The sequence below is a fragment of the Sturnira hondurensis genome, unplaced genomic scaffold (genome assembly GCF_014824575.4).
Source record: "Sturnira hondurensis isolate 20B ecotype Veracruz unplaced genomic scaffold, ASM1482457v3 Scaffold0006496, whole genome shotgun sequence".
In the NCBI taxonomy this organism is placed as follows: Eukaryota; Metazoa; Chordata; class Mammalia; order Chiroptera; family Phyllostomidae; genus Sturnira; species Sturnira hondurensis.
Window position 1 is genome coordinate 19,469,704 of NW_028079127.1, and position 23,984 is coordinate 19,493,687.

General features: G+C 50.7%; 1 protein-coding gene across 1 annotated transcript; it reads right to left on the reverse strand.

Moving 5' to 3' along the window:
* Window positions 1–319: 319 nt before the first annotated feature.
* RBM5 (RNA binding motif protein 5) lies at window positions 320–23,938 on the reverse strand. The gene is made up of 25 exons (XM_037049680.1): window positions 23,816–23,938; window positions 22,482–22,552; window positions 20,748–20,913; window positions 19,887–20,042; window positions 15,608–15,677; window positions 15,061–15,134; window positions 12,550–12,633; window positions 11,494–11,554; window positions 10,650–10,715; window positions 10,231–10,391; window positions 10,002–10,099; window positions 9,297–9,384; window positions 9,042–9,119; window positions 8,884–8,956; window positions 8,224–8,309; window positions 7,750–7,834; window positions 7,445–7,536; window positions 4,954–5,115; window positions 4,408–4,557; window positions 4,257–4,328; window positions 3,483–3,662; window positions 3,008–3,082; window positions 1,920–2,017; window positions 1,713–1,842; window positions 320–909 (listed from the first exon to the last, which is right to left on the reverse strand). Exons 2-25 carry the CDS (start codon window positions 22,496–22,498, stop codon window positions 784–786), a joined length of 2,448 nt encoding a protein of 815 aa, XP_036905575.1. The 5' UTR covers window positions 22,499–22,552; window positions 23,816–23,938; the 3' UTR covers window positions 320–783.
* Window positions 23,939–23,984: the final 46 nt, after the last annotated feature.

Here is a 23,984-nt window from a genome sequence, read left to right on the forward strand (position 1 = left end):
CTCTCCCTCTCTCCTTCCCTTCCCCTCTAAAGATAAATAAATTTTTTTAAAAAAAGTATTAAGATTATTAAAAAAAATAAAAATAAAAAAAATTAAAATCTGCAGAGGAGAAAACTTGACCACCATGCTGTATACCTGAGACTGTAGTGATGCAAAGCAACACCGAATGTAAACCGTCGCTGAGAAAATGTCTGAGAAGCCTGAATGTAACTGGGCACGGAGAACGGCACAAACCACCGAAGGTCACCCAGTGCACTGACTACTTCTGCTGCTTCTGCTTGGCCCCGCCCATCACTCAGAAATAAAGAGACAAAGACACTCACTTTTCAAGGTGTTTCTTTTGTAAAGAAGCCAGATTTGGCAACTAGGCTGAAAATCTTCCAAAATTCTGTACAAATGTTTAATATACAAATATACATAAGGCTTTTGCCAAGAAAAAGACAGCACGACAACAGACGACAGAGGCGGCTTTGGTGTCTCGCACCAGGGCATCCCAGCACGCCCCGGGAGCGCGGGGCTGGGAAACACAGTACACTGCAGTACGCACACGGCGGCAGAAAGGCCCCCAGGCCAGCCCACAAGTCCTCTGGCAGGAAGGAAGGCCATTCACCCGACAGCCCTGGAGGAACTCCTTGAAGTGGGAGAACCTTGCAGAATGACGAGGCTCGCTCTGGAAACTATTAACAGGACAAGGCGTGCCCTTAGAGACGGGTGGCGAGAGTGACTCAGGCGATGGACTGCTCTTTGTGCCCTTTGGAGCTTCTTCTCCTCTCTTTTGGAGTCTCACTCCATCTCCGTGAACCGGGCGAACATGGCCTTCCGGACAGCATCTTTGTAGGAGTCGGCACCAGACAGTCCGTATGCGCTTCCCTTGGCTCCGAGGCCAGCTCCTTTTAGCCGGACTTGAGCCTGGGGGCACAAAACTGCCGTCAGCAGCCGACTATGGGCGGCCCCCACGCCCCTGCCCACTCCCTCCTGAGCAAGACCACCCACTAAAAGACAGGAAGTTTCATCTAAAGACAAGAATCCCTCCACTGGAGACCTGGAGCGGGTTTAAGGACGGAAGGTATAAAATGGGCCAAGATGACAGGCAGACAGAGCCATGCTCCACTCCCCTACTGCCCAGTGCCTGCTGAGCCAGCACCTGTGCCTGGACACTGGGACCCCAAACGTGCCACTGAAGCCCGGGAAGGCCTGGCAGTTATGAGCACAGATCATGGCAGGACAGCCTGGTGTCAGCAGGGTTCCCGGCACGTGTGGTCTGCAGAAGGCTGACCAAGCGCTGCTGCCGGCGTGGGTGGGTCTTGTCTAGAGGGCCAGTGCGGGATGGCGGGGTGGGGTGGGCTCTGACCCCTGGATGGCCCTCATTCTGGGCTCTGACCATATGAAGGGATTCATCATGGATGAAAGCCCTACTATTCTGTACTTTGCTTTACATGTAACCAAAATCACCGGGGAAGAAAGTAAAGCACAGGTACCTGTAAAAAATCCAATGGAGGTTACATGGGTCTGAGCTGGTGTTAAGGAGGGGTTCGTTTATAACAAAGGACATGAACACACACAGTCCTTAGGAGAAAAATAGGTTTCACCCCAATGCACCAAAATCAAGCACCAGACCACAAAAATCAAGCACATTCCTTCCGAGTGCCATCGTGAAGGAGGGTGGAGTCTGGGGAGCTGTCCCTGGGCCCTGTGCAGGCCCCGCGGCTCACCTCGATGGGGGCGGTGATGCCTTGACACTTCCTTCCCAAACCCGAGCCTTCCCGCCAGCCCATGGCCTGCAGCATCTTGTTGCCAATGTTACTGTGGTCAATGCCGTCTTTGGTGGGCTGCTCGTAATTCCTGCCAGCGGCAAACACACAGTTACTCAAGACAGCTCGAGCCCCGGCGGAGGAGGCGGAGGGGCTCACCACACATACACAGTGCCCGCATCCAGCTGCTTCTTGCGCTTGGGCTCTGGGGGTTCTGGAATGCCGTACTTCTCCCGTCTCTCGGCGGCTCGGTCCCGGTACTTCATCTACGCGGGAGGACAGGCACAGCTGAGACCCTGAGACTCTGGTCTGGGACCACCGCGTGCAGCTCTGCTCCAGAGCCTCCAGTGTTTTTGTAACCCGGAGCCCGGCCTTCAGGGGCAGTTTGAGACGTGCACGCCCCGGTCCCCTCCGGGCGCCGAGCCGCCTCCGACAGGGCAGGTTGTTAGAGACAAACGGGGGCTCTACGGCAGAACTGCACCCCCCCCAAGCAGTTTTGCTAATTAGCCACTGCTCGTCACACCCTTCCAACAGCCTGCCAGGGTCCCAGAGGAAGAGGAGGGCAGGGATGTCGCTTCCCTCAGCATGTGGACAGGCCCGCCTCCAGGGACAGACAATGTCCAGGAGGCGCCCAGAGACCTGCTCAGCAGTCTCTGGGGAGCTGCTTCCACAAACAGTGGGAAAAAACAGGAAAGAGAGAAAAAGCAAACCCTAACTACAGATGCTCAGAATCACTCCAGGAGAGGAATCTCCCTAGTTCACCCATGGGTTCATTTCTAACCCGTGGGGTTCCGTTCGTGTTTAGAACCCTGCCTGGCTGGCCCTCATCTTGCCAAACCCCTGTGTATCACTGGCCGCAGGCCGCCCCACCCACTGCTTCCTCCCCCATCGCCTGCAGTCACCTGAGGCCCTGCTGTCCCCTGGGCCTAGTCTGAAGCCTCTCTCACTGCCCCGGAAGGCTCCTGTGGCCAGGCCGAAAAGATGCCCCTCTTCCTCCATCAGAGCCGGTGACCTGCACCAGCAAGCCTTTGGGTTCAGGACTCGTGAGCAGTCCTCAGGCATCCTGCCTGTGTGTGCCCACACAGGGACAGTGCGGGCTCTCCTGGCACACATCGGGGTCTAGCCTGCCCCAGTGGCTACCGTTGAGCATGTGACAGAGCCTCCCTGGCTCGGGACCTAAAACTAAATGCCACCAACAAAGGCAAAAGGCACAGACCCCAAGACACTCTTCGCAGCGGCCCCTTGCCCCTCTTCACCTCTCTCTCCCTCAGCTCCAAGGCCTCCAGCTCCTGCTCGCTCAGGCGGGACCGCCGGTAGATGTCCATGTTTTGCTGCAGGAGAGGGTTGACAGACACGGTAAGAACTCAGGCACCCCGACCTGAAACGCAGTACCGTGGTCAGCACCTACCGAACTCTAAGAGCCAAAGCCCAGCCCACTAACCTACAGCAAGAAACCCAGAGCCCCGTGAGCGTGGTGCTGCCACGCTCTGCTCCCTCCCAACTCTGAACCAGGCCACGGGCAGGCCTCATCCGAACGCCTTTCAGATGTTCTTTAAGAGGAGGCATGACCCCCTCCCCACGAGACTGCAACCGCTTTACTGAGGCAGCTGGACCGGAGCCTGCCCGCCTGAGAAGTGTCGGAGTCACAGACAGCCCACCAAAGGCAGTCACTACACGAGGCTGCCCACCACCCCCCCGCCCTGGCCTCAAGCAGCAGAGCAGCAGGGTCACCTTGTGCAGGTCCGAGAGCTGCTGGTGCCTGACCAGGGCGTCTTTGTTTGGGAACTGGCGCCGGCAGAGCAGGCAGGCCATCTTTTTCCAGTCGGCCAGCTTCTCTTCCTCACTCTCAAGTCTCTCCACCAGCTCCTCTTCATTGTCACTGTCACCACTGTAAGCAGCAACCAGACCCCTCTGGGGACAAAAGAAGGTGGTCACTGGACATGTACAACAGGAGGAGAGGTACGCCTGCGTACCTGGACGGAGTAACCCACAACCCACGGTGGGACAGACGCCCCACCGGCCCGGGCCCCACTTCACACACACTGCACGGAGCAGCCCTCCTGCTGCGACCCTCGGGCGGGGGTGGGGGGTGTCCAAGAAGAGTTCATGTACGGCTGTTTTCCAGCCACTGACTGTATAGAGAAACCCCAAATACAACAGAGCAGAGAAACAGTCCACAAAGATCAGCATCTACCAAGTAAAACATGTTTCTTGCTGCCTTCATTTTCTCTCCATGTCATGAAAACTCTATTTACATGTGCAGTAAACCTCAATCAGCTGAGTCCAGGAATGCAGGCCCCACTCCCCGCCCCACCTCACCTGCTCCCACAGGAAACACAAAGCCCTGAACGTGGTGTCTATGTGCAGACGCTGCTCCGAACACCCACCAATGCCGGACAGAGCACGTTTTAAGTAGAAGTCACAACAGCCATCACACAGCTGAGATTCCAAGACACAACCCACCCCCCGTCCACGGTCTCCAGGACACAGGTGGTCCTTCCTTACCTTGAGGGGATTCTCCTCGTCTCCATTCCGCACCAGTTCGGGGATGAGCTGCTGCCTCTCAGCTAGGGCTCCCTGGGACACAGAACACGCCATGAGCCTCCCACCTGGTGGGAGTTCCCATCACCGTGCCCGCCGTTCCCGCTGCCGTCACCTTCTTCTCGAAGAGAGCGAAGCCAGCATCGGCTGCGGCCGACTCCTTCCTTTCTTCTTCTCTCGAGGCACTGACAGGCTGAAAGCTGTTTTTAAAATTTTCTTTCTGCTTGTTTAAACTCTTAGCCCAGCGTTCCATGTCTTTGGCGATCTAATGTCAAAACAAACACCATGGGAAACATTTATGCACAGACACTTAGAAAACCCTTCCTCAGCCTCGCGTGTCTGTCTATAGGCCATCAGGAGTTTTATCTCAGCCCCACGCTCCGCCACGCCCCCGCCTACTGCTAACTGAAACGCCTCGCCAGGCACTGTGACTGCTGCTCAGGAGCCCGGCTCCTGTAGGACATTGGGCAGACGGAGAGACAATGTGTGATAATGCTGAAGACTGCAAAATGTTCCCCAGACTGGACATGAGTAAGACTTGTGGCCATTTTTACGAATCTAAATAAAGCTAACATAAATGCTACAACCAAAAAACAGAACAAAATCTTAAGCCCAATGCTGCAGACAGAACTGCAGGTCTGCGGCTGGGCCACGCCCCCACCTGCTGGGCTGTCTTGCTCTTGGGCTTCTCCTTCTTCTCCTTCCCCTCTTTTGCTGGAGGCAGGCCCGCCTGCTGGTGGGGGCCCGACTCCGCAGCGGGCACGTAGGTCTCCTTCTCTCCGTCCCAGTACAGGTACTGCTGAGTGAGGGAATTGTAGTAGTACTAGGAAAAAAAAAAAACAACTAATGCAGACTTTCTGCTACATCAAACCATCAACTTAAAGAAGTATTTGGTCAAAAAGGCATATTAAACCCTGGCTGGTTTAGCTCAGTGGATTGAACATGGGCCTGCAGACCAAATAACCGTGTTCGATTCCCAGTCAGGGCACATGCCTGGGTTGCAGGCCAGTTCCTGGCAGGGGACCCACAAGAAACAACCATACATCGATATTTCTCTCTCCCTCTCTCCTTCCCTTCCCCTCTAAAGATAAATAAATAAAATCTTTAAAAAAAAAGCACATCAGAGTTGTTTTGTCAAAAAAAACCCCTACACATACAGGTCCTGGCTGGCGTAGCTCAGTGGATTGAGCACAGGCCTGCGAACCAAAGGACTGCAGTTCAATTCCCAGTCAGGGCACATGCCTGGGTTGCAAGCCAGTTCCCTGCAGGCCGACTCCCAGCAGGGGATGCACAAAAGGAAACCATACATTGATATTTCTCTCCCTCTCTCCTTCCCCTCTAAAATAAATAAATAAATAAATAAATAAATAAATAAATAAATAAATACCTTGGATGGCCATGGGGGAGCCGCCCACTGCGGTGTGGTGAGGACAGGGGACCAGCTGGCCAAGGTGGGAAACCTCTCAGGCAAGAGCAGAGTGGTCTCCACTGATCTAACCCCTGGGCCGACGGGAGACCCAGATGGCCATGTGTTGGACTCCTTTCCACAGACAGCCTGCCTACACAGACCAGGCGGCCAGAACACCCCCCATGACAGCAGCAAACAGCTGTCACCATCTTTGACCACACACAACACTGGACACCGAGGCCACCAAACACAGGGCTCTAAGTCACTAGCGTGGGTGCCTGAAGGAGGTGAGGATGGAGGGACTGGATCTGAGGTCTCTGGGAAGAGCTGCCCCTGTGGAGGGAGCACCTGTCACTCCAGCTGCTCAGAGGGCCCCAGGAGAGACTGTCTGTTATGTCTCTTCCGGGGAAGGGGGTAGGTCGGACACAGGTATCACAATGTCTTGTCCGGCAAAGAGAACCTCCCGGGACAAGGACAGACCTCGGTGAGGAGAGTGGAGGAAGCCTGCAGAGACTCGGCCTGCAGAGGACGGGCCCGCCACTTCCCACCTCACTCTTTCAGACACCCACGAGCTCTCAATGCCAACTTCCTGTTAAAAGCACTTGTTTTATTATTCTATATATATAGCTCCTGACCATAGTTTATTTATGGAGCGTTAAAGTTGCTTTTCAGCTTTAAAAATTACATACAGCACCTCAAATAAAACATCACTCCACATATCTGCTAATTTCTACCCTTGAGAATACACGGGGCTGCTATAAAGAAGCTGGACACAAGCCCTGGCTCGTGTGGCTCAGTGGACTGAGTCCTGGCCTGAGAACCAAAAGGTCGCTGGTTCAATTCCCCGTCAGGACACGTGCCTGGGTTGTGGGCCAGGTCCCCAGTCGTGGCCACGCGAGAGGCAACCGACTGATGTTTCTCTCCTTCTCTTTCTCCCTCCCTTACCTTCTAAGAATAAATAAAACCTTAAACGCTAGACATGAAAGGTCACGTGGTGACGGATTCCGTTTATCTGAAAGGCCAAGGAGAGGCAAACCCACAGGGACAGAAGCAGAGAGTGGTTACCGGGGGGGGGGGGGGGGGGGGGGGGGGGGGCGGGNGGGGGGGGACTAGGGAGCGACCGCCTGGTGACGGGTGCAGGGTGTGTCTTGGGTGGTGAAGGCGCTGTGCAGTTAGGCGACAGCGATGGCTGGGCCACACTGTGAGGACGCCAAAACCACTGAATCATCCACTCCAAATGGTCACAATGGTGCGTTTTAGGTTATGTGAATTTCATTTTGATTAAAAAAAAGGATACACGGTTGTAAAAACACAACTGAAAATTTCTATCCAGGACTTTACAGGAAGGTTAACAGCCACCTACAAACTTGACTCGACAGAATGAACCATAGTAGCATAACAGGGGTCAGACCTGTGGTTCCCGGAGGGGAGGGGCCTGCCTAGCAGGGCCGAGGGCTCTTGTGGCACCAGGTGCGGTCTCTGTCGCCTCCATGCCGGCTGGCCCATGGGTGTGCGTGAACGTAAACAAAGAACTGCACGCCAGTGTCGTGTACTTCTCTGTGGGTGCATTATACCTCGACAGTTTTTCTAACCCACAAATTAAAAACTTAAATTCTAAAATACACAAACTCCATCTCGAAGGGTTTGAAGACATTAAAGCTAATCTGGGTCACTTGCCACTTGGCAGGGTTATTTCCTTCCTGCCTCATAAGTGCACTGCACGGAACAGAGGCGTCTCCAGTACCTGTGAGTTGGGGTCGTAGTACAGCCCTGTTGCCGGGTCGTAGTAGTACCCCGAGGACTCATCGTACTGGTAAGTGGACGTGTCTGGCACGGCTGCAAAGCAAAACCCAGACACAGTCAGCCCGTGAGAAACAGGCCGCGTCCCAACTCTACGGTGTGAGACGCAGCAAGCATCAACGGTTTCCTTCTTTCACATCCTGAGTGTCCCTCTGACACCCATGAAGGGAGCGGGACTCCAGTTTACCAAACAAAGGCAGCAACTGGTGCCTTCCAACTGCCAACAGCCCGCCATGAGGTTCGGCTTACCATATTTGGTACCAGGAACTACACCGGTAGGGGGCGCAGCGGGGGCCTGCGCGCTCGTGCTAGCGCTGGGCTGTGCTTCCTCGGTCTGGAAGAAAAGAGCAGCACGATATAATTCCAACTGTGCAACCTGAGAGCACCGAACCACTGCAGCCGTCCTCTGGACGGGCTCCCCGGCACCCACGCCTCGGTCAGGACCTGAGGCAGCGCCAGAGCCAAAAATGCGCTCACAACGTGCTCCCTAATGGCCGCCGGGTCGGGGCATGCAGAAAGCATAAATATACCTTGTTTGGAATTTCACGTTTTAAATATAGACACAAGATAATTGTATTATCTAATTGGATCAGACGGAGAAGTAAGGTTGGAGCATGTGTTATTCAACCCCGGCTCGTACAGCAGGAAAGGCCTTTGTCCAAAAAAAAAGGTCTCTCCGACAGCCCCCAGCCACGTATCTAGGACACAGGACAACAGGATTACCGGAGAGCTGGGTGGATTGGAGGTCTGATTATACAGCTGGGGGCTCTGGGACACTACGGCTGCTGAGGTGGTGGTCACCGTGGTGCCTGTGACACAAACACAGGGGTTAGGAGGAGCCCAGTGCCTTCATCTGTAATGCCCGGTCTAGCCTCTGTCTTCACGTCGGTTCTTAATGATCTCACTCCCACTAGACACCCTGAACCTATGACATTTTCATCTTTGTGATCCAACTAGAATGCGACACTGTTACACATTTCTCTATGATGGCCAAAAAGAAAGAAGGAAAGAATCCGTATCTCCTCTGGGGTCAAGAAAAGATAAAACTCTAAGGCCTTCATAATTCTGGAATAACAATTAAGCAAAAGCGTCTTATAGCGACCCTTCTGATTGCGGTCAGGCACCAGACTCCAGGGTCACCTGACCCCACGTGGGCACTTGTGAGTCCTAAGAGCACAGAGAGGGCACACAGAGGTGAAGCCCCAGAATGAACATGAGCACTGGTAATCATCCCCAGCCCCTCGGACACAGTGACGGCCCCGAAGGTGTCCCCCAGGCTCGCGGGGAAATGGACTTGGAGCTTGGGGTCCCCTAGAACATCTAGGCGCATCTCCTCAACTGCAGCTGCTTAAACAAAAGAGAAAAGGAAGACGAAGTTTCTACCTGATGCAGATGACGCATCAGATTCCAACCCTCCAGCTTGCTGCTGATAAAACTGCTGGTAGTCCTGTGAGTACTGAAGAATAAAGCCCACTGTTAGAGCCGCTGTTCTCAGGCACGCTCAGGAGACCAGAAGTCGCACGCTGGCCAAACCTCCCTACCTGAGCGTACTGGGTGTAGCCATCCTGGCCTGGCTGCAGGTAACTGTAGTCTACACTGCCTCCTTCACCACTCTGAGACTACAAAATGTCAGAAAAGGAGGAAACACAAACTTAGTGGACACCAAGAAAAGAAACCGGGACATATTCCCTAAAGACGTCTTGTAGAGCTTGTAAGGCAAGCACCATGGGGAGGTCACTTCTGTGAATTGTGAACGACACCCCTACACTACTCTGAGCCAAAGATCCCCCCCTTACCTGGGTGGATGACCACTGAGCAGCAGCAATAGCTGTACTGGCCACAGAGAAGGCGCTGACCCGGTTACCATCTGGGAGGACCAGGTCTCTGAAACCACAAGGATCCAGTCATGTGACTCCACACCAGTAACCACCCCCTGACCCCACATGGCCACAGAAACAACGATTCACTGCAGCCTTTGCTGGGAGGTCTCAAGGGCCAGCGAGGCCACCTTTTGGAGCGAGGAGGGTCTCCATGGGCAATGTCCCCAGTGGACAAGTGTCCCCATAGTATCACTGTTCTACTTTGTACCCTGCCATCAAATAAGGTGTCTGCTGGATGAGCAATGACACCAGAAACGAGAAATCTGCACCGCCAGACCACAGCACTGGGCACACGAAGCCATCAGCGTGCTGTTCTGGAAGGAGGGCCGTTTCCGGGTGGGCTCGCACCATTCTGACTCGGTCTGCATGGCGCATATTCTCAATCTGTCCACCCTGTCTGCTTTGGTCCTGCTCTGAAGTTTTCTGGCAACTGAAAACTTCAGTTACTGAGGACAGGGGGCACTAAATCTAGGAGGAGACAACTGTCTCCCTCCCAGCTTCGGTGACCAGAGAGGATAGGCCTCAGCGCAGGGAACACGGGTGCAGTTAGCAAAGCAACCCTGGGCGAGGGCGAGGGCGCACGCGCAGCAGTTTGAAGTAAGGACAAGGGAAGCCACTCACTTTCTGGCACTTTTTGCAAAGTCAACCCCAATAGTTTTGCCATCAATTTTCAAGGGAGGATGGAGACTCTGTAATATCTGAAGAAGCTGAGAGGCATCCTGAAAAAGAATGTAAAAAAAACAAACCCATTAGACTTTGGGTTCACAATCTGGTATCACAATCGGATGAACCGCATTTGTCTTTTAAGGTTCAGTTTCCTTTCAAAGGAGAGACCCAGCAAGGCCCTCACCATCGCAGAGGACAGCTGCACGAAGGCGAAGCCCCTGTTCTGCTGGGTCTGCCGGTCTTTGATGAGGCGAATGTTGTTGACAGCTAAGGACGCGTAGGGAGACAGCGCTGTCATGATGGAATCCACCACCGTGTGCGGAGCGATATTTCGGAGTATGATGGCTGGGGAGGGAGGGGAACGAGACAAATGACATGTGCGTGCCTTCCCACCCCCAATGCTTTTCAAAGCAGGTTCAAGCACAGACAAATCCAACTGAGGAGGTTCCTAGTGTACCTTTCACTTTGACATGGAGAAGATTCTAAAAACCAATCTTTTATAGGACAACCTGAAGCTGCTGCTGCTGCTGCTCATAAAAAAGGGTAAAAGAACAAAAAACTTCAATTTCTAAAGTAAAGACCAAAGATCATACTTGAACTTACTATCACAGTAGTAGTCCACAGACTGGACTGATTCTGTGGTCCCGGAGGGCACTTCCTGTTCAGAGTCTACAAAAGGGAAGGGAAAGGGGGGGGAGACACAGTCACTGAAGAGAGACACACAACATATTAAAACCCCAAAGTCTTATTAAGTAAATAATCTCCTTTTTTAACCATTTGTGGCTATAATAAAGACTCATAATTTTTTAAAGATTTTATTTATTTATCTTTAGAGGGGAAGGGAAAGAGAGAGGGAGAGAAATATCAATGTAGGGTTGCCTCTCATGCACCCCCTGCTGGGAACTGGCCTGCAACCCAGGCATGTGCCCTGACTGGGAATCGAACCGCAATACTCTGGTTTGCAGGCCCGCGCTCAATCCACTGAGCTACACCGGCCAGGGCAAGACTCATAAACTTTGACATGGTAAATGTAAAATGCAAAAACTGGGCACATGGACTAACGAAAAGCCGATACAGGAGGCAAACCAGGCAAGCACTCAGTTCTGGGACCAAAAGGAACTCTGGCATCTCTGGTTGACGCCAGCAGCACCTACCAACCCCATGGCGAGAAAGTTGAAGGGAAATATCCAAGTCACTTGTTTAAATGCCCTACTTTTCCCAAGTTCAGACAACCCAATTTGTCAGTTTTGTTTTTCTTTAATTCCTCACTTGAGGATATGTTCATTGATTTCAGAGAGTTAGAGAAGGGAATGAGAAACATCAATCAGTTTTTGCCTCCTGCACCCGCCCAGACAGGGGATCAAACCCACAGCCCACGCACCCACCCAGCCAGGGCCCAACTGGTCAGGTTTTAATGCGTATTTCACACAGGTGAATCTGGGCTTACCAAACTTGTCCGCTCCACATCGGAAGCATTTTAGTCTTTTCCTGAAATTGTTAAGGCAGCACTGGAAAAAAAGAAATGTACCTGTTATTATTTCTCAATAGGCCAGGCTTACCAGGAGCAATGTGGGTTTGAGCAAGAAGGCCATGGCAAGTCCAGTAAGCACCTAAATAACAGCACGTACCCAAGAGAAAGGAGCATCAACCTAAATATTAGAACGCTTTGCAACGTGAATTCTTCCAAGAGAAACAAATGCTGGCATATTCCGAAGTAGATTCCATTTTGATCAAGTTGGGGGGTTTTAGTTCAACCAAAAACCTACAGCCAGTCACGGCAAAGCGCCCCCTTGCGCTAGAAGAGAGGATGTCGACCACCCCGTACACACAGACAATGCAGAGAACGTGGGCCATGGACAGGGCCAAGAGCCAGAGCCCTCTCAAAACGTCAATGGCAATACCCAAGTTCAAAACTGTGCCCTGGACCATAACAGACCTTCCCTAACATGGCAGGGTCACAAGGACTTTTGTTAGTGTAACTAAGAGACTGCCAGCACTTGTAAGCTTCAGAACTCAAGGAACTGTAAAGTGAAACAAACCTAAAATCTTTTTTTTTCAAAGATTTTTAAATTTATTTTTTGACAGAGAGGAAGGGAAGGAGAGAGGGAGAGAAATATCAATGTATGGTTGCCTCTCATGCATCCGCTGTTGGGAACTGGCCTGCAACCAAGGCATGTGCCCTGACTGGGAATCGAACTGCGATCGTGTGGTTCGCAGGCCCACGCTCAATCCACTGAGCTACACCAGCCAGGGCACAAACCTAAAATCTTTATTAGAATCCTGGCCTTAGGACCTGAATCCTGATCAATAAACCCTCCAGTGTTCTAGGGCCCAGTCCTCTCACGGGGACATAGGAGGACCCAAAGAAAGTCACAAAGCACAAGAAACACCCTGTGCCAAAAACTGGCGACTACGTCCTCCTGCTTCCCTCTTTGGGCAGACGTACACACACAGAAACAGTGGAACCCCGAGGTCCTGTCACGTGGGCAGAACCCAGCCTCACCTTGTTACAAAGCCAATCTTCAAACTTAGGTCTGGGGTTGCTATAATGCATTGCAATGTGCTTTCCTTGAATCACCAACTTTTTCTGTAAAAAAAAAAGTAATTAGTTATTCCCCTTGTGGGGAACGTGCGTCCGTTTTCCCAGGGCAGAGCACACTTCGGAAGAATCAGTGCTCTGGAGTTAAATGGACAACATACGGGGAGGGCCAACCACCGCCACCTATGCTCTGCCCATCCAATCCTTCAGACAGGCAGCAAGAGAATGGGGTGCGGAGTGAAGGTGAACGGAGTCGGGGAGCGCTGAGAGAGCTGCCACACACTACGCGCTGACATGCACCAGGCGTGTCTCCAGCGGAGACAGAAGTCCTAACATTCAGCATTGACAGGCTGCCTGAGAGTGACAGTCTATTTCAAAAAGCAGAAAACACAACGCTCCCAATTCTGAGGTTGCCTCCTACTTAAGCCCTCAGCATGGTGTCCTTGGGCTTTGCTTCACTTCTTCCCCAGGCCCCCAGCCTTATGCAAGTTAAGCCTTCGCATGTCCCCTTCCCCCAAATTCCTGCTTCAGGATGTGTCCTCTGGGAGACAAGGGAGGGAAATGCATTTTAACAGGGAATCTGGTTACGTCTTTCTCAGGAGGGGCTATTCTGAATGCCATCGACTCTAGAACAGCTAGATGAGATTTTTTTCCTGCCAAATGCAACCACGTAATGTCCTAGGCGACAGATGTGTTTTTCACGGAAATAGATGGTACTCTCTTCAAAATGAGAAACCAGGAGGCCAATGAAGTTTCTTCAAGGGGGCAGGAACAACTCGTAAATGCTGTACACCACCTCGCCCTTCAGGTCAGCCGGGTGACTGAAGGGGGCCGAGTTTTAAAAGGTCAGAACTCCAAGCTGAGTCAGTCTAGCCAAGAGCACACCCAGCACCTGCCCCCAAAGAGTCTTCATTTCACAGGAGCGCCTTTTCTCTATCTGTGTTTGAGGGGAGGTGGGAAAGGGAGTGGGGTGTTGACACTATTGGAATAGATTTAAGCAGGAGGTTAGATGTCCAGATTTTTAAAAGGAGTCTAACCCTCTAAACATACATACTGTTGAGCAATTTGGTTCTTGCCAAGTCCTGGAAGAGTTAAGACATGCTGTGCATGTCGTCTCTGCAATATCTAAAGGTAAGACTGCATGTCTGGCCGAGAGGGAAAGAGCTGAAGGGCCATCCACTCCTTGTGTTGTACAGAAGCAAAAACAAAGAAGCTGGGAGGTGTGTCAACAGACATCCCGCTGGGAGGGATGTGCACTGGGGAGACTCCAAACTACCGCTGAGTGGGTCCCTAATCCTGTTGGCCTTTTAGTTCTGGAGTGAATTCAAACTGTAATAAAGTATTACACATTAGCACAGCTTTGTATACATTAAAATTGTGGAGATGTCTCAGTGTCTTATAGACTTTAATTTCCCAGGAGTTTTAAACTCCTGGTCAAGTCCTTCTGACAGAGCCACTGCACTGAAGGACGCTGCCGTGTCAAGTGGACAGACGCATGTGACACGCGTGCACATTCTTCATTCGCTAGGATGGTGTCCACGGGATGAAATGAAGGAAGCTGCACTTTTGTATGACCAGGTTGTCACCTCTGGGTTAAGACAACGAGGCTCAAACATCTTAACAAAATCAATCAAAATCAGTGAGTCTTGTTATAAATGGCAACATATTAATAAAGAATGTAGTTCTTATTTATGGGTGATGAATCATAAAACACTGCAGAAAAGCAACATTAGTTAAGAGAACTTCCCGGAATGCACCTGGTTAAGGCATTCAAGACTGTGCTTTGGAGTTCTGGTAAAAATGTTGTTCAGGTGCCAAGCACCGAACATTATCTTGATACTTCAGTTAATGCTACATCAAAGAACCACCACCGACTTGCTTTGAACAGGCTACCACAGGCATTCTCAGGGGAATAAGAATGTTAATGCCACTCCAACTAGATTAGACGGCAGCAGGACACCAGCTCCCGGGCTAATCTCATCAGACTTATTGTTCATAAATTCCAGCAGGTCCTTAAATAGGCCCGGAAGACCCACAGGAGCAGTAATGCCTCCCAGAGATTTGTGGTCTCCAAGCAGAAATAAGGAATTATTTATAAAATGCCCGCAGCGGATTCTATTATATTCTCTTCATTGTCAAAATGGAGAGCTGGATATTCTAGGATTACTCCCAATGGACATAATGAATCGGGACATAATCGGGGAAACAGGGCCACCGAGACGCTTCGGTGATCAGCAGACAGGTGTGCTCGGTGGTTAACAGGTAACAGAGGCCTGCCAGGGAGGCGAGTCTGAAGAAGAGCGGATTCTGCTATGCAGTCCTTGGTACTCTATTTACTCTGGTCAATTTTAATATATACAAAGCTTTTCTTTTCTTAAAGTCACTCCTTTGGAACAAACCACTCCTTCAACCTTTTTAAAACTGTACAGACTTGTTCCACTTTCATGAATATCTAGGCTTGGTGAGTGAAGCAACCTGATTGGCTTCCATCCAGCTGGTAGCATCTTGCAAGTGATAAAACTCCACGAAGGCGAAACCACGGCTTACACCTAGAGACAGCATTCAGATATAGACGGGATACTTGTGTTAGTCAGTTCCTTTATAACAGGCGAATCTCTCTCCCACTGCTTCAACACTGCGTGACAAAGCCAATTGGGAAGCAGCTTTACAAATGTGACTTGACTTGGGGATCTTCTTGATACTTTGCCATGGCAAGGAACCAAGCCGCCTGAGCTAAATGCCACTCGATTTGATTCCACGCTTAAAAAGTAACCATGCAACCGACTACAAACAAGGAGTTTATAAATCACTACTTACCGAAGGAAAGAAAGGTCCCTAAAAGCAAAGTTTTTAAAAAGCTCCTCAGATGCTAACATCGTTTTCAAAGAGTCACATTCCTTAGCCATGGCAAACCTTTCATTCTGAATTCATGTGCTTGAAGGCTGGGGGCATCAGGACGGTCTTAGGGACTGAGGTGGGAACGGGGAAGAGGCCGGAGCAGCGGAACCGAGCAGGCGCTCACCTGTCTTCCTTTTCATCAGCCGCACGTCCGCAGGCTGAGGGCCTTCAAAGGACTCCATCATTTCCCGAATCTGCACAGGGTTTTACATTCATAGTTAAAGCTTCTGCCACAAACCATTCCATACCAAGAAAGTTCAGGAACAGGGGGCTACGCTGACCGCTAAATTGGCCAAGTTTTGAACCTCTACCACCCAAATGCAATGCCTGGAAAATTAGAATAAAGGAAGACTTATCACAGCAATTGCCGTGTTCCTGCCTCCTTAAAGACGTTCTTCACAGGCCCAGGCGCCTTAGGGCACAGTCTTGCTCAGGGCCCCATCCTCAACCCCCCCGCACTCTAGTGTAATCTCACTGTCCTTTGGTCTAAAGGACCAGGGGAAAAAACGAGACTTTACAAATATTTTTATTTACTGATTTTTAGAGAGAGAGGGAGTGGGAGTGGGGGAGGGGGAGAGAGAGCAGCAGAGAGAGATTTGCTGTTCCCCGCACTTACGCATTCACTGGTCCTTGTACGCGCCCTGACAGAGGATCGAACCCACAACCATGGCACACTGGGATGACTCTCCAACCAACTGAGCACCCACCAGGGTCACAAAATGAGATTTAAAAGAGGCAGAGGATGTGTCACTGTCCTCTGAAGTACCTGGTCAAGACTCAATAGTCAGCCCCGACTGGTGTGGGTCAGTGGGTTGGGCCTCATCCTGCAAAGCAAAAGACAGGTTGCTGGTTCGATCCCCAGTCAAGGCATTGGCCTGGGTTGCAGGGCAGGTCCCCTGTAGGGGGTATGCAAGGCAACCAATTGATATTTCTCTTGAACGCTGATGATTCTCTCCCTCTCTTCCTCCCTTCCCTTCTCTCTAAAAATAAATAAAATCTTTTAAAAAAGTATTTTCTGCACAGCATCTTAAGAAATAATTTTCTTATATTCACTTTAACACTGAAAACTAACAAAGCTCATACACTGTTAGGCTCTTAGTAAATAAAAATAACATTAATTTGGCCTAAAGAATCAATTCTGGCTGGCAGGTTTCTTACAGTGTCAGACCAAGTCCTTACTGCAAAAGGCAATGAGAGAAAATACATTAGCATCTCCATCACCACACTAGGAAGCAACACTCCCAGGGAAAAAAAACTGGGCCTGACGTGCGAGCTGGAGAGTCCTGGAGGCCCCTGCTACACAGGCCGCACGCAGGACGGTGCGGTGGATGCTCAGTGTTTGTGGACGCCGCACCTGCAAAGGTGCCCACTCACTAAGCCCACAAGGCCAAGTGCACCCCTGCGGCACGCTCATGCTCCTCTGTAGACATGTGCCAAGCGGCAAGGGAGCCGAGTGTCCCCTGCATGAGCTCCTGGCAGAGGGGCGGCCTGGCCTTGTCTCGGTGTTCACACTATCAACAAGCACCCTTTCCAGTCTATTCAGTGCCAGGCTCTCCCCGTTTCCGATGCCCTCACTATGGAAATGGCTCTCCAAGCACAGTGCGGAGGTGCTGTCTGGTGTTCCTCAGTGCAAGGAGGCCACGAGGCACCTTAGGGACAGTATGTGAAACGCATTGGGTGGCCTTCCTCCGCATGACCAAGAGCTGCTGCTGGCCATGAGTTCATGAGTTCGAGGCGATGAGGCCAACTACATCCACTATATGAGTCATCTCTAAATAAGTGCATATAAACAAGGCTGATGAGAACCTAACTAGAGGCCCATGACTACCTAACTCGGTATTTTCCTCAGGAGCAACAGTTGAGAACTCGCAGTGACTACACAAATCAGTGGTCCCCAATCTTCTTGGCACCAGGGACCAGTTTCATGGAAGATAATTCTTCCACCGATAGGAATGGAGGGGGACAGGACACAACACACTGGAGACGGAGCTCAGATGGTAATGTGAGCAGAGCTCTACTTGCTGGCCTTCGCTCACCTTCTGCTGTGTGGCCCGGTCCCTGACGGGCCACAGACTGGTAGCTGTCCATGGCCTGGGGGCTGGGGAGCCCTGGTATAGACAACGACTACCACGGTTAAGGAAAATCAACTGTATTTCTATTTTTACAAAGTAAGAGAAGTGCTACACTGAGCCAGACCCAACCCTAGGTCCAGGTTCATGCTTAGTAACACAGTAGCTAAAGACAATTACTTTAGTTACATTTAGTGATATAGTAACATATATGGCAACATAGTAACTGAAGACAGTCTAATAATTCAAGGGCCAGTGGAGGAGGAACTAAAATGGCAAACAATAATGAAAGTGATAAACTAAAGCCAAGGAGATGATTAAATACTATACTTTGAAAATGTTTTCAAGATCCCAACAAGTAAAGTTCTAAGATGACTGTGTAGCACTTGGGAACCTCAGAAATTCTGCTCTGAAACTAGCCTTCCATAGTAGAGACTTCTATTTCCCCAAAGAAGCCTAGGACACACTAGTGTGACGACCTCAGTTTCACCAGCAGCAGGGAGGCCCCACAGTCTTGTCAAGGCATCGCTCTCCACTTGCCACCCACTTCCTCTGTGGGCTCCCAGGGCCACAGGCCTAACAGACTCAAGGGGATAGCTGGACAGACAAGCTACCGTTTCCGACTTGGCACCTTCAGGACCTTCCATCCCCTACTCCACATGCTCACTGCTGTCATACCTGAGCACAGTTCTGCCTTCGCTGTTTACCCACCACCGTGTTCTCCTGCCACCATGCCAACCTGCACCACTTTTGCAGCCGGGCCACACCCTTGAGAACTCTTTTATACTTAGCTGGGCTTTCCAGCACCTGGCCCCAACAGCACCTTCCCGGCCACCTCTCTCCTACCAAAAGCCTTTGCCCTCAGTCAAATCGGAACACACTCATTTCACCAGCACTGGCTGAGCAGTTTCCTGCATTCAAGGGTTTGGTACAGACGCCCAGTTCACAGGAAGCCTGCCTTCAGGGCATGCTGTCACACTGTACGTGTTACAGGAACGTCACAGGCTCAGTGCTTTGGGAAGAGACCAAGGAAGCAGGTCTGCCTGGGGTCTTTCCTCCCCGACCTTCACCATCATGAAATGGTCCTCGACTAGTCATTTTCACTGATTTTTTTAAAAGTCTGTATATGCTAAAGAAGGCCCTTGTAAACCTATTCTTTGTTTTGTCCTTACAAGCACATTCATGAACCTGCTTGTAAACAATTCACGAAAGAACTCCGTGTTAACTGAGTTTGGGAGACCAAGAGAGGCTTCACATAAAGTAGCTTCAAACAGAAAAAAGCACACGATGTGGGCCGTAGTGGCCCACAGTGGGGGAAGGGGGTGGGAATGTCTGGAAGGAACGGGGAGCCAGGGGATGACCTTCCTTTTTAACAGGCTTCTCAGATGTTTCACATGGGTGATTTTCAGAAAATCAAAGGGTGGCCATATCACTAAGAAAGTGTTTTTACTGATACGTGCTCAGCACGTAAGTAACCAATTCGGTAAGAATGTACCAACTATTTCCTAAGGGACATTGAAGGAACAAGACCTGACCCTTGTAGTTAAGGAACATCTGAAAATTCTACACTGAGTTTCAAGGCCTAAATGTTAATGGTAACTTATATGAATAAATGAACCAAATTGAGAGAAGTCTCCCCAAAAGACTTCTTTTGGGAGAGACCCCCCCCCCATAACCCCTGGAATTATCTTCTGGAGGGTGGGCCGCTTGTAGCACGGGATTCCCCTGCTAGTTGAGAGTCCGAGGAGCCCATGCGGATCAGTGCACCAGCTGGTGCTATGGCGAGAGGCTGCATTCAGCCTAAGTGAATATTTTTTTTGAGGACTCTTTCAACACATTTCTCCTTCTCGTGGGTGATTTACAAGCGCACCCGTCCACACTGCACTGAGCGTTCAGCAGTTCTTGACCAAAAAGTGGCATGACCCCTATGCCCCACTCCCCCTATTTACCGAATCTCACCCCAAGCGACGCTCTGTCTCACCACTAAAAAAGTCCTCAAAGGGAAACATTTTACCGGTGTGGAAGAGGGGAAACAAAAATGGCAGAAACACCAAAAGGCATCGAAATCGATGAGTTCAAACACTGTTTGGAGCAGTGGAACAAAGTCTCAATAGACGTATTCCATCAGATGCAGAGTACTTTGAACGCGACTTAAGTTTCAACATGTAAGAATAAATACACAATTTTTCATAACTAAATGCAGGTTTCTGGGGGGTTGCCCTCCTCCTATTTCACTAGTTGATTAGAGTAAAACAAGTAACACAGGAAGACAATGGCGGAAGTTCAAAGCGCATCACGCCTACTAGACTGCTCCCAGAAGTGCCGCCCCCTTACGTCGCTCTCCGTGATGGTGATGGGAAGGCCGCGCAGCATGATGGTCTTGCTCTCCCGCTCGTCGCTGATGTCGTGCCGGTAGTCATGCTCGCCGTAGTCGCCATCTGAGTGGTAGCCATCTTCAGATCGGTCACTGTTCCTTCTTTCACGTTCTCTCTGATTTACGATAAACAAAACCACAATTAAAGTCCCGCTGGGTTTCTGCCCTCTGACCCGCGACTCCCATGAAAATGTGCTCCGCAGTGTTTTCTAAAAACAGCAGAGCACTGCGAACCCAGACCAGAAACACCCAGTCAGCAACCATCTAGTTCAGAAGAACGTTCCGACACCTCACTGCACAGTATTTCAACACACAAGGAAATACCATTACCCGTTACAGTACAGAGATTATGTGCATGGGAAAAGTAGAAAAAGAAAAAAAAAAGTGGAAAATTATACGGGCAGCTTAAGTATTTCTAAACAAAGCATGTATGAAAGGAATATGAAAAAAGGCATGCTAAGGTGACTGAAACTACAACTTTTGGAAACACCACATGAGGCCCAGGGCTGGTCATTACGCCCACCTGTTTCACCTTTAAAAGGGGAAGACCACCTGCCTTATGGGGCACAGGGAGACCCAAGCGAGTTCACGTAAGGGAAGTGCTCAGAGAAGTGCCTGGTGCGTGGTGAGCCCTATGGCCCATCTCTCTGTTACTGTACAAAAGTTAAGTTTGTCTTTGAGGCTTACAGTCCATCAATAGATTTCAGAATAATGACACTCCAGAGGAGAGACTGCCACACTTGGGACACTCATTTCAAGGATCCTAGAGGTTCTGTGCACTCCGTTCACACTCTACCTATACATGGCTGCGGACCACTGACCTCTGGACTGTCGTAGTCTCGGTAGTCGTCGTATCTATCGCCCCTCCGGTCGTCACCTGACCTTTTGTAGTCGGAGTCCCTCCGCCTGCTTCGGGACTCGCGCTCATCACGGTCGTCCCTGTCTATGATGGAACCGTACCTTCCACTGCGCTCTGTTCTACTCACTCTGCCGGGGAAAAGAATTTCCATTTACTCTAAAGTAAATCACATTTTGTTCCTTTAGAAAACACGGGTGAACACAAAACCCACAGCTCAGTTTATAAGACATACAAATAGTTTTATGCATCCCTTAAAATTTATCACTAAATTCTGGTTCAAAGACAAGCACTGGGAAAACATCTGTATCCCTCAGTGCAAAGGTAATTTTTAGGAATTCATGCTAAATCTGAAAATACAACTGTCAAATGTTGGGCTTAATATTTCTGAGAAAGGACTAGGTTGTTCAAATTTATCCTGCATTTTCCCAAGCCTGTGCTGTACACATCACGCCATTTACCTGATTTTGATCTTAGTGATCAAAAGTAGGAAGAAAAAAATTATTAGCATTTCACCCAATTTCAAAGGAGAACACATCATGACTCGTCCATTGTCAAGGGTATCACAGCCACGTGGATAAGATACATAAACCCTTCTTCCCAGCAGGCAGCTAACAGAGCAGTTGTCTGTTAGACATAACCGCACGGCCAGGGAACAGCACTCCCTCCGGCACCAGGTCTCTGTCTAATCTCTGGGCAGCACTGGGAACTCTAAAGACAGAGGCTTAAACCCATCCGGCCACAGGTACACGGAGTTCTTTCAAATTGTTTATAAGCAGGTTCATAAATGTGCTTGTAAGGACAAGACAAAGGATAGGTTTATAAGGCTTCCTTTAGCATATACAGATTTAAAGCAAATTAGTGAAAATGACTAGTCTAGGACCATTTTATGATTGTGAAGGTCAGGGAGGAGAGACCCTAAGACGGTAAATGTTAATAAGTTATCTGGAACCATAGACTGCTGACACAGAATTAAAATAATGACATCACGTGGCACACACACTTCCCTAGTTCCTCAGGGCCATCATCAGTCTGACCCATCACTGGGACTGGCCTCAATATTAAGGAGGTAGGTTCTGTGTTTAAATCTAATGGTTTGAGTGAGAGAAATCTACAGATGGCACAGGAGCCAAACGCTCTCGCCTTAGTTCTCCACTAATTCTTCAGCAGTTTTTCTGTATGTAACCCACAGGCCCAAACTTTCAGCTCTATACATCTGGATCATCTTGCTATACAGGGGACAATGATGAGAACCGGCACTCCCTGACCGCTTACGACGCCATGCAGGTCGTGTGCCGAGCACTGGAGTGTCCCCGGGCTTCTGCAGAGGCTGCCACCCACACGGCCCGGCCTCGGCGATTCACAGCACCTCGCACTCCTTTGCCGAGTTCTTGCTTATCCTCAGGCTTCCTCTTAGAGAATACCTCCCCCAGGGAGCTTTCCTGGCCGTTTCCAGGAAAAAACACGTGCTTCCTATGTGTCCGAACAGCACCCTCAACTTCCTCTCTCACAGTACGGCTCACACAATGCATTGATTCCTGCACTAAACTGCATGCTCGTGACATCAAGGGTCATGAAAGTGCTCAGTGCAAGGCCTGGCACAAACAGGCACTCGAGTATTTGATGAGCAGACGATTTACAAAACTATTCAGTCTTCACTGAAATGTTGAGGTGAAAGGCATGTACAGTAGCAACTTACCGTTTGTCTGAACCCATGGCCTTACTGAAGATCTAGCTCACTGCTTCAAAAGGTTCGAGTTGGGTTTTTCTCTAGGAGAGAAGAGAGATTGATTGCTGCAAATATGAGAGATTGATTGCCGTTATTCCATAAGCTGGGAAACTACTGAGGTTTGAATGCTATCAAAACCACAGAAGGGGACCAACTGTCAACACTGAAATCACTACATTTTGTTCACAATGCAGAAAGCTGGAAAATGAAGCATACTTTAGCACAGCAGACTCCATATTCAACAACAAACCCAGAAAAGGGTGCCAGCGGAACAGTCCTTCCCTGTTCCTACTTTAAGATTACAAAGCAAAAAGGACAGCGTTGCAACGAGCTCCCTTGCTCCGCATCAAAGAAACTCCAGTAGTGGGGTAGATGACCATTAAAACACTAACCACTGTGTCTTTATCAATACAAGGAAAAACATGAAATTCTAAAGTTCCTGATGAAATTAATCAAAATCAGAAGCGGAGATGCTGAGCTGGAATTCACTCCATGTGTAACATAACGGCTGATTCAATCCGACAGGAGCAAAGCTGGACTTCGCTCCGGGTAACAATACCCACCCCGAGAAACCGAGCGCTGATGCCGCGCCAGTCCTGACCCCGCGGCGCCCCAGCCCCCGAGCGCCGGTAAACCATCACGCACAACCCGAACGCGTCCGCTGCCTGCGAGGGCCGCGAAACTGTTCTAGAGCAGGCACCCAACGAACATTTGCAGAATTACTGGAAGAGAATCACCTGGGAGCATCAAGGCCTCGGGCAGAATCGCTAAGGTCGCCCTTGGTCTCCTGGGCAGTGCCCGACCCACCTCCGGGGGGTGTCAAGGCCGAGATGGCGGCGCCACCGCCGGGGAGACCAGCCGGGGCGCCCAGCTTTCCCTGCCTCCCTGCACACGCCCCTCCCGGCCCCAAGAGGTTCCCAGCCCGCAGATCAGACTTCACAGAACAGCCTTACGGAGAGGGCTTATTAGATGCAGCTGTGGGGCGACGCTGGCTACAGATTGCCAGGAATGCCGAGCACCCGGGGGACCACCACGGCTCCGGGCTCATTTGGGCTGGGGTGTCGGAAGGGCGTCCCGACACGGACTCATTCAGAGGCCGAACGAAACAAGCCTGGAGCTGCGCGGGAGAGCGTATCGTGAAAGATGACAGCTCTGGCGGCGAAGAGCAGCGCGGGCCTCCAACGCCTCGGGTAGTTTAGCCCCGCGAGACAGCCGCCCGGATCGGCAGCCACCCGCCCGCGGCCCAAAGGGAGGCTCCGTAAGGCCTGTCCCAACAGCAAGAACAGCCGGTCATTTACACTTACCTTCAGGAAGGGTCGGAGTTGCAGAAGTAGCGGTTTCTTGCCTCAGAATCTCCAACAGGGTACCACCGCTCCACAAAATGGCGTCTCTGTCGACCGCCGTCTCCTACCCACAGTGCCTCGCGCCCGTCCCCTCCCCCGACACGCCTCCCAAGGAGGCATCCAATCCGCG

Coding starts and splice junctions, on each gene's coding strand:
- RBM5 (XM_037049680.1), bottom strand. Junction 3,663..4,256: donor ACGAGGAGAATCCCCTCAAG/GTAAGGAAGGAC, acceptor TTTTGTCCCCAG/AGGGGTCTGGTTGCTGCTTA. Junction 2,018..3,007: donor TGGAGCTGAGGGAGAGAGAG/GTGAAGAGGGGC, acceptor CCTCCCGCGTAG/ATGAAGTACCGGGACCGAGC.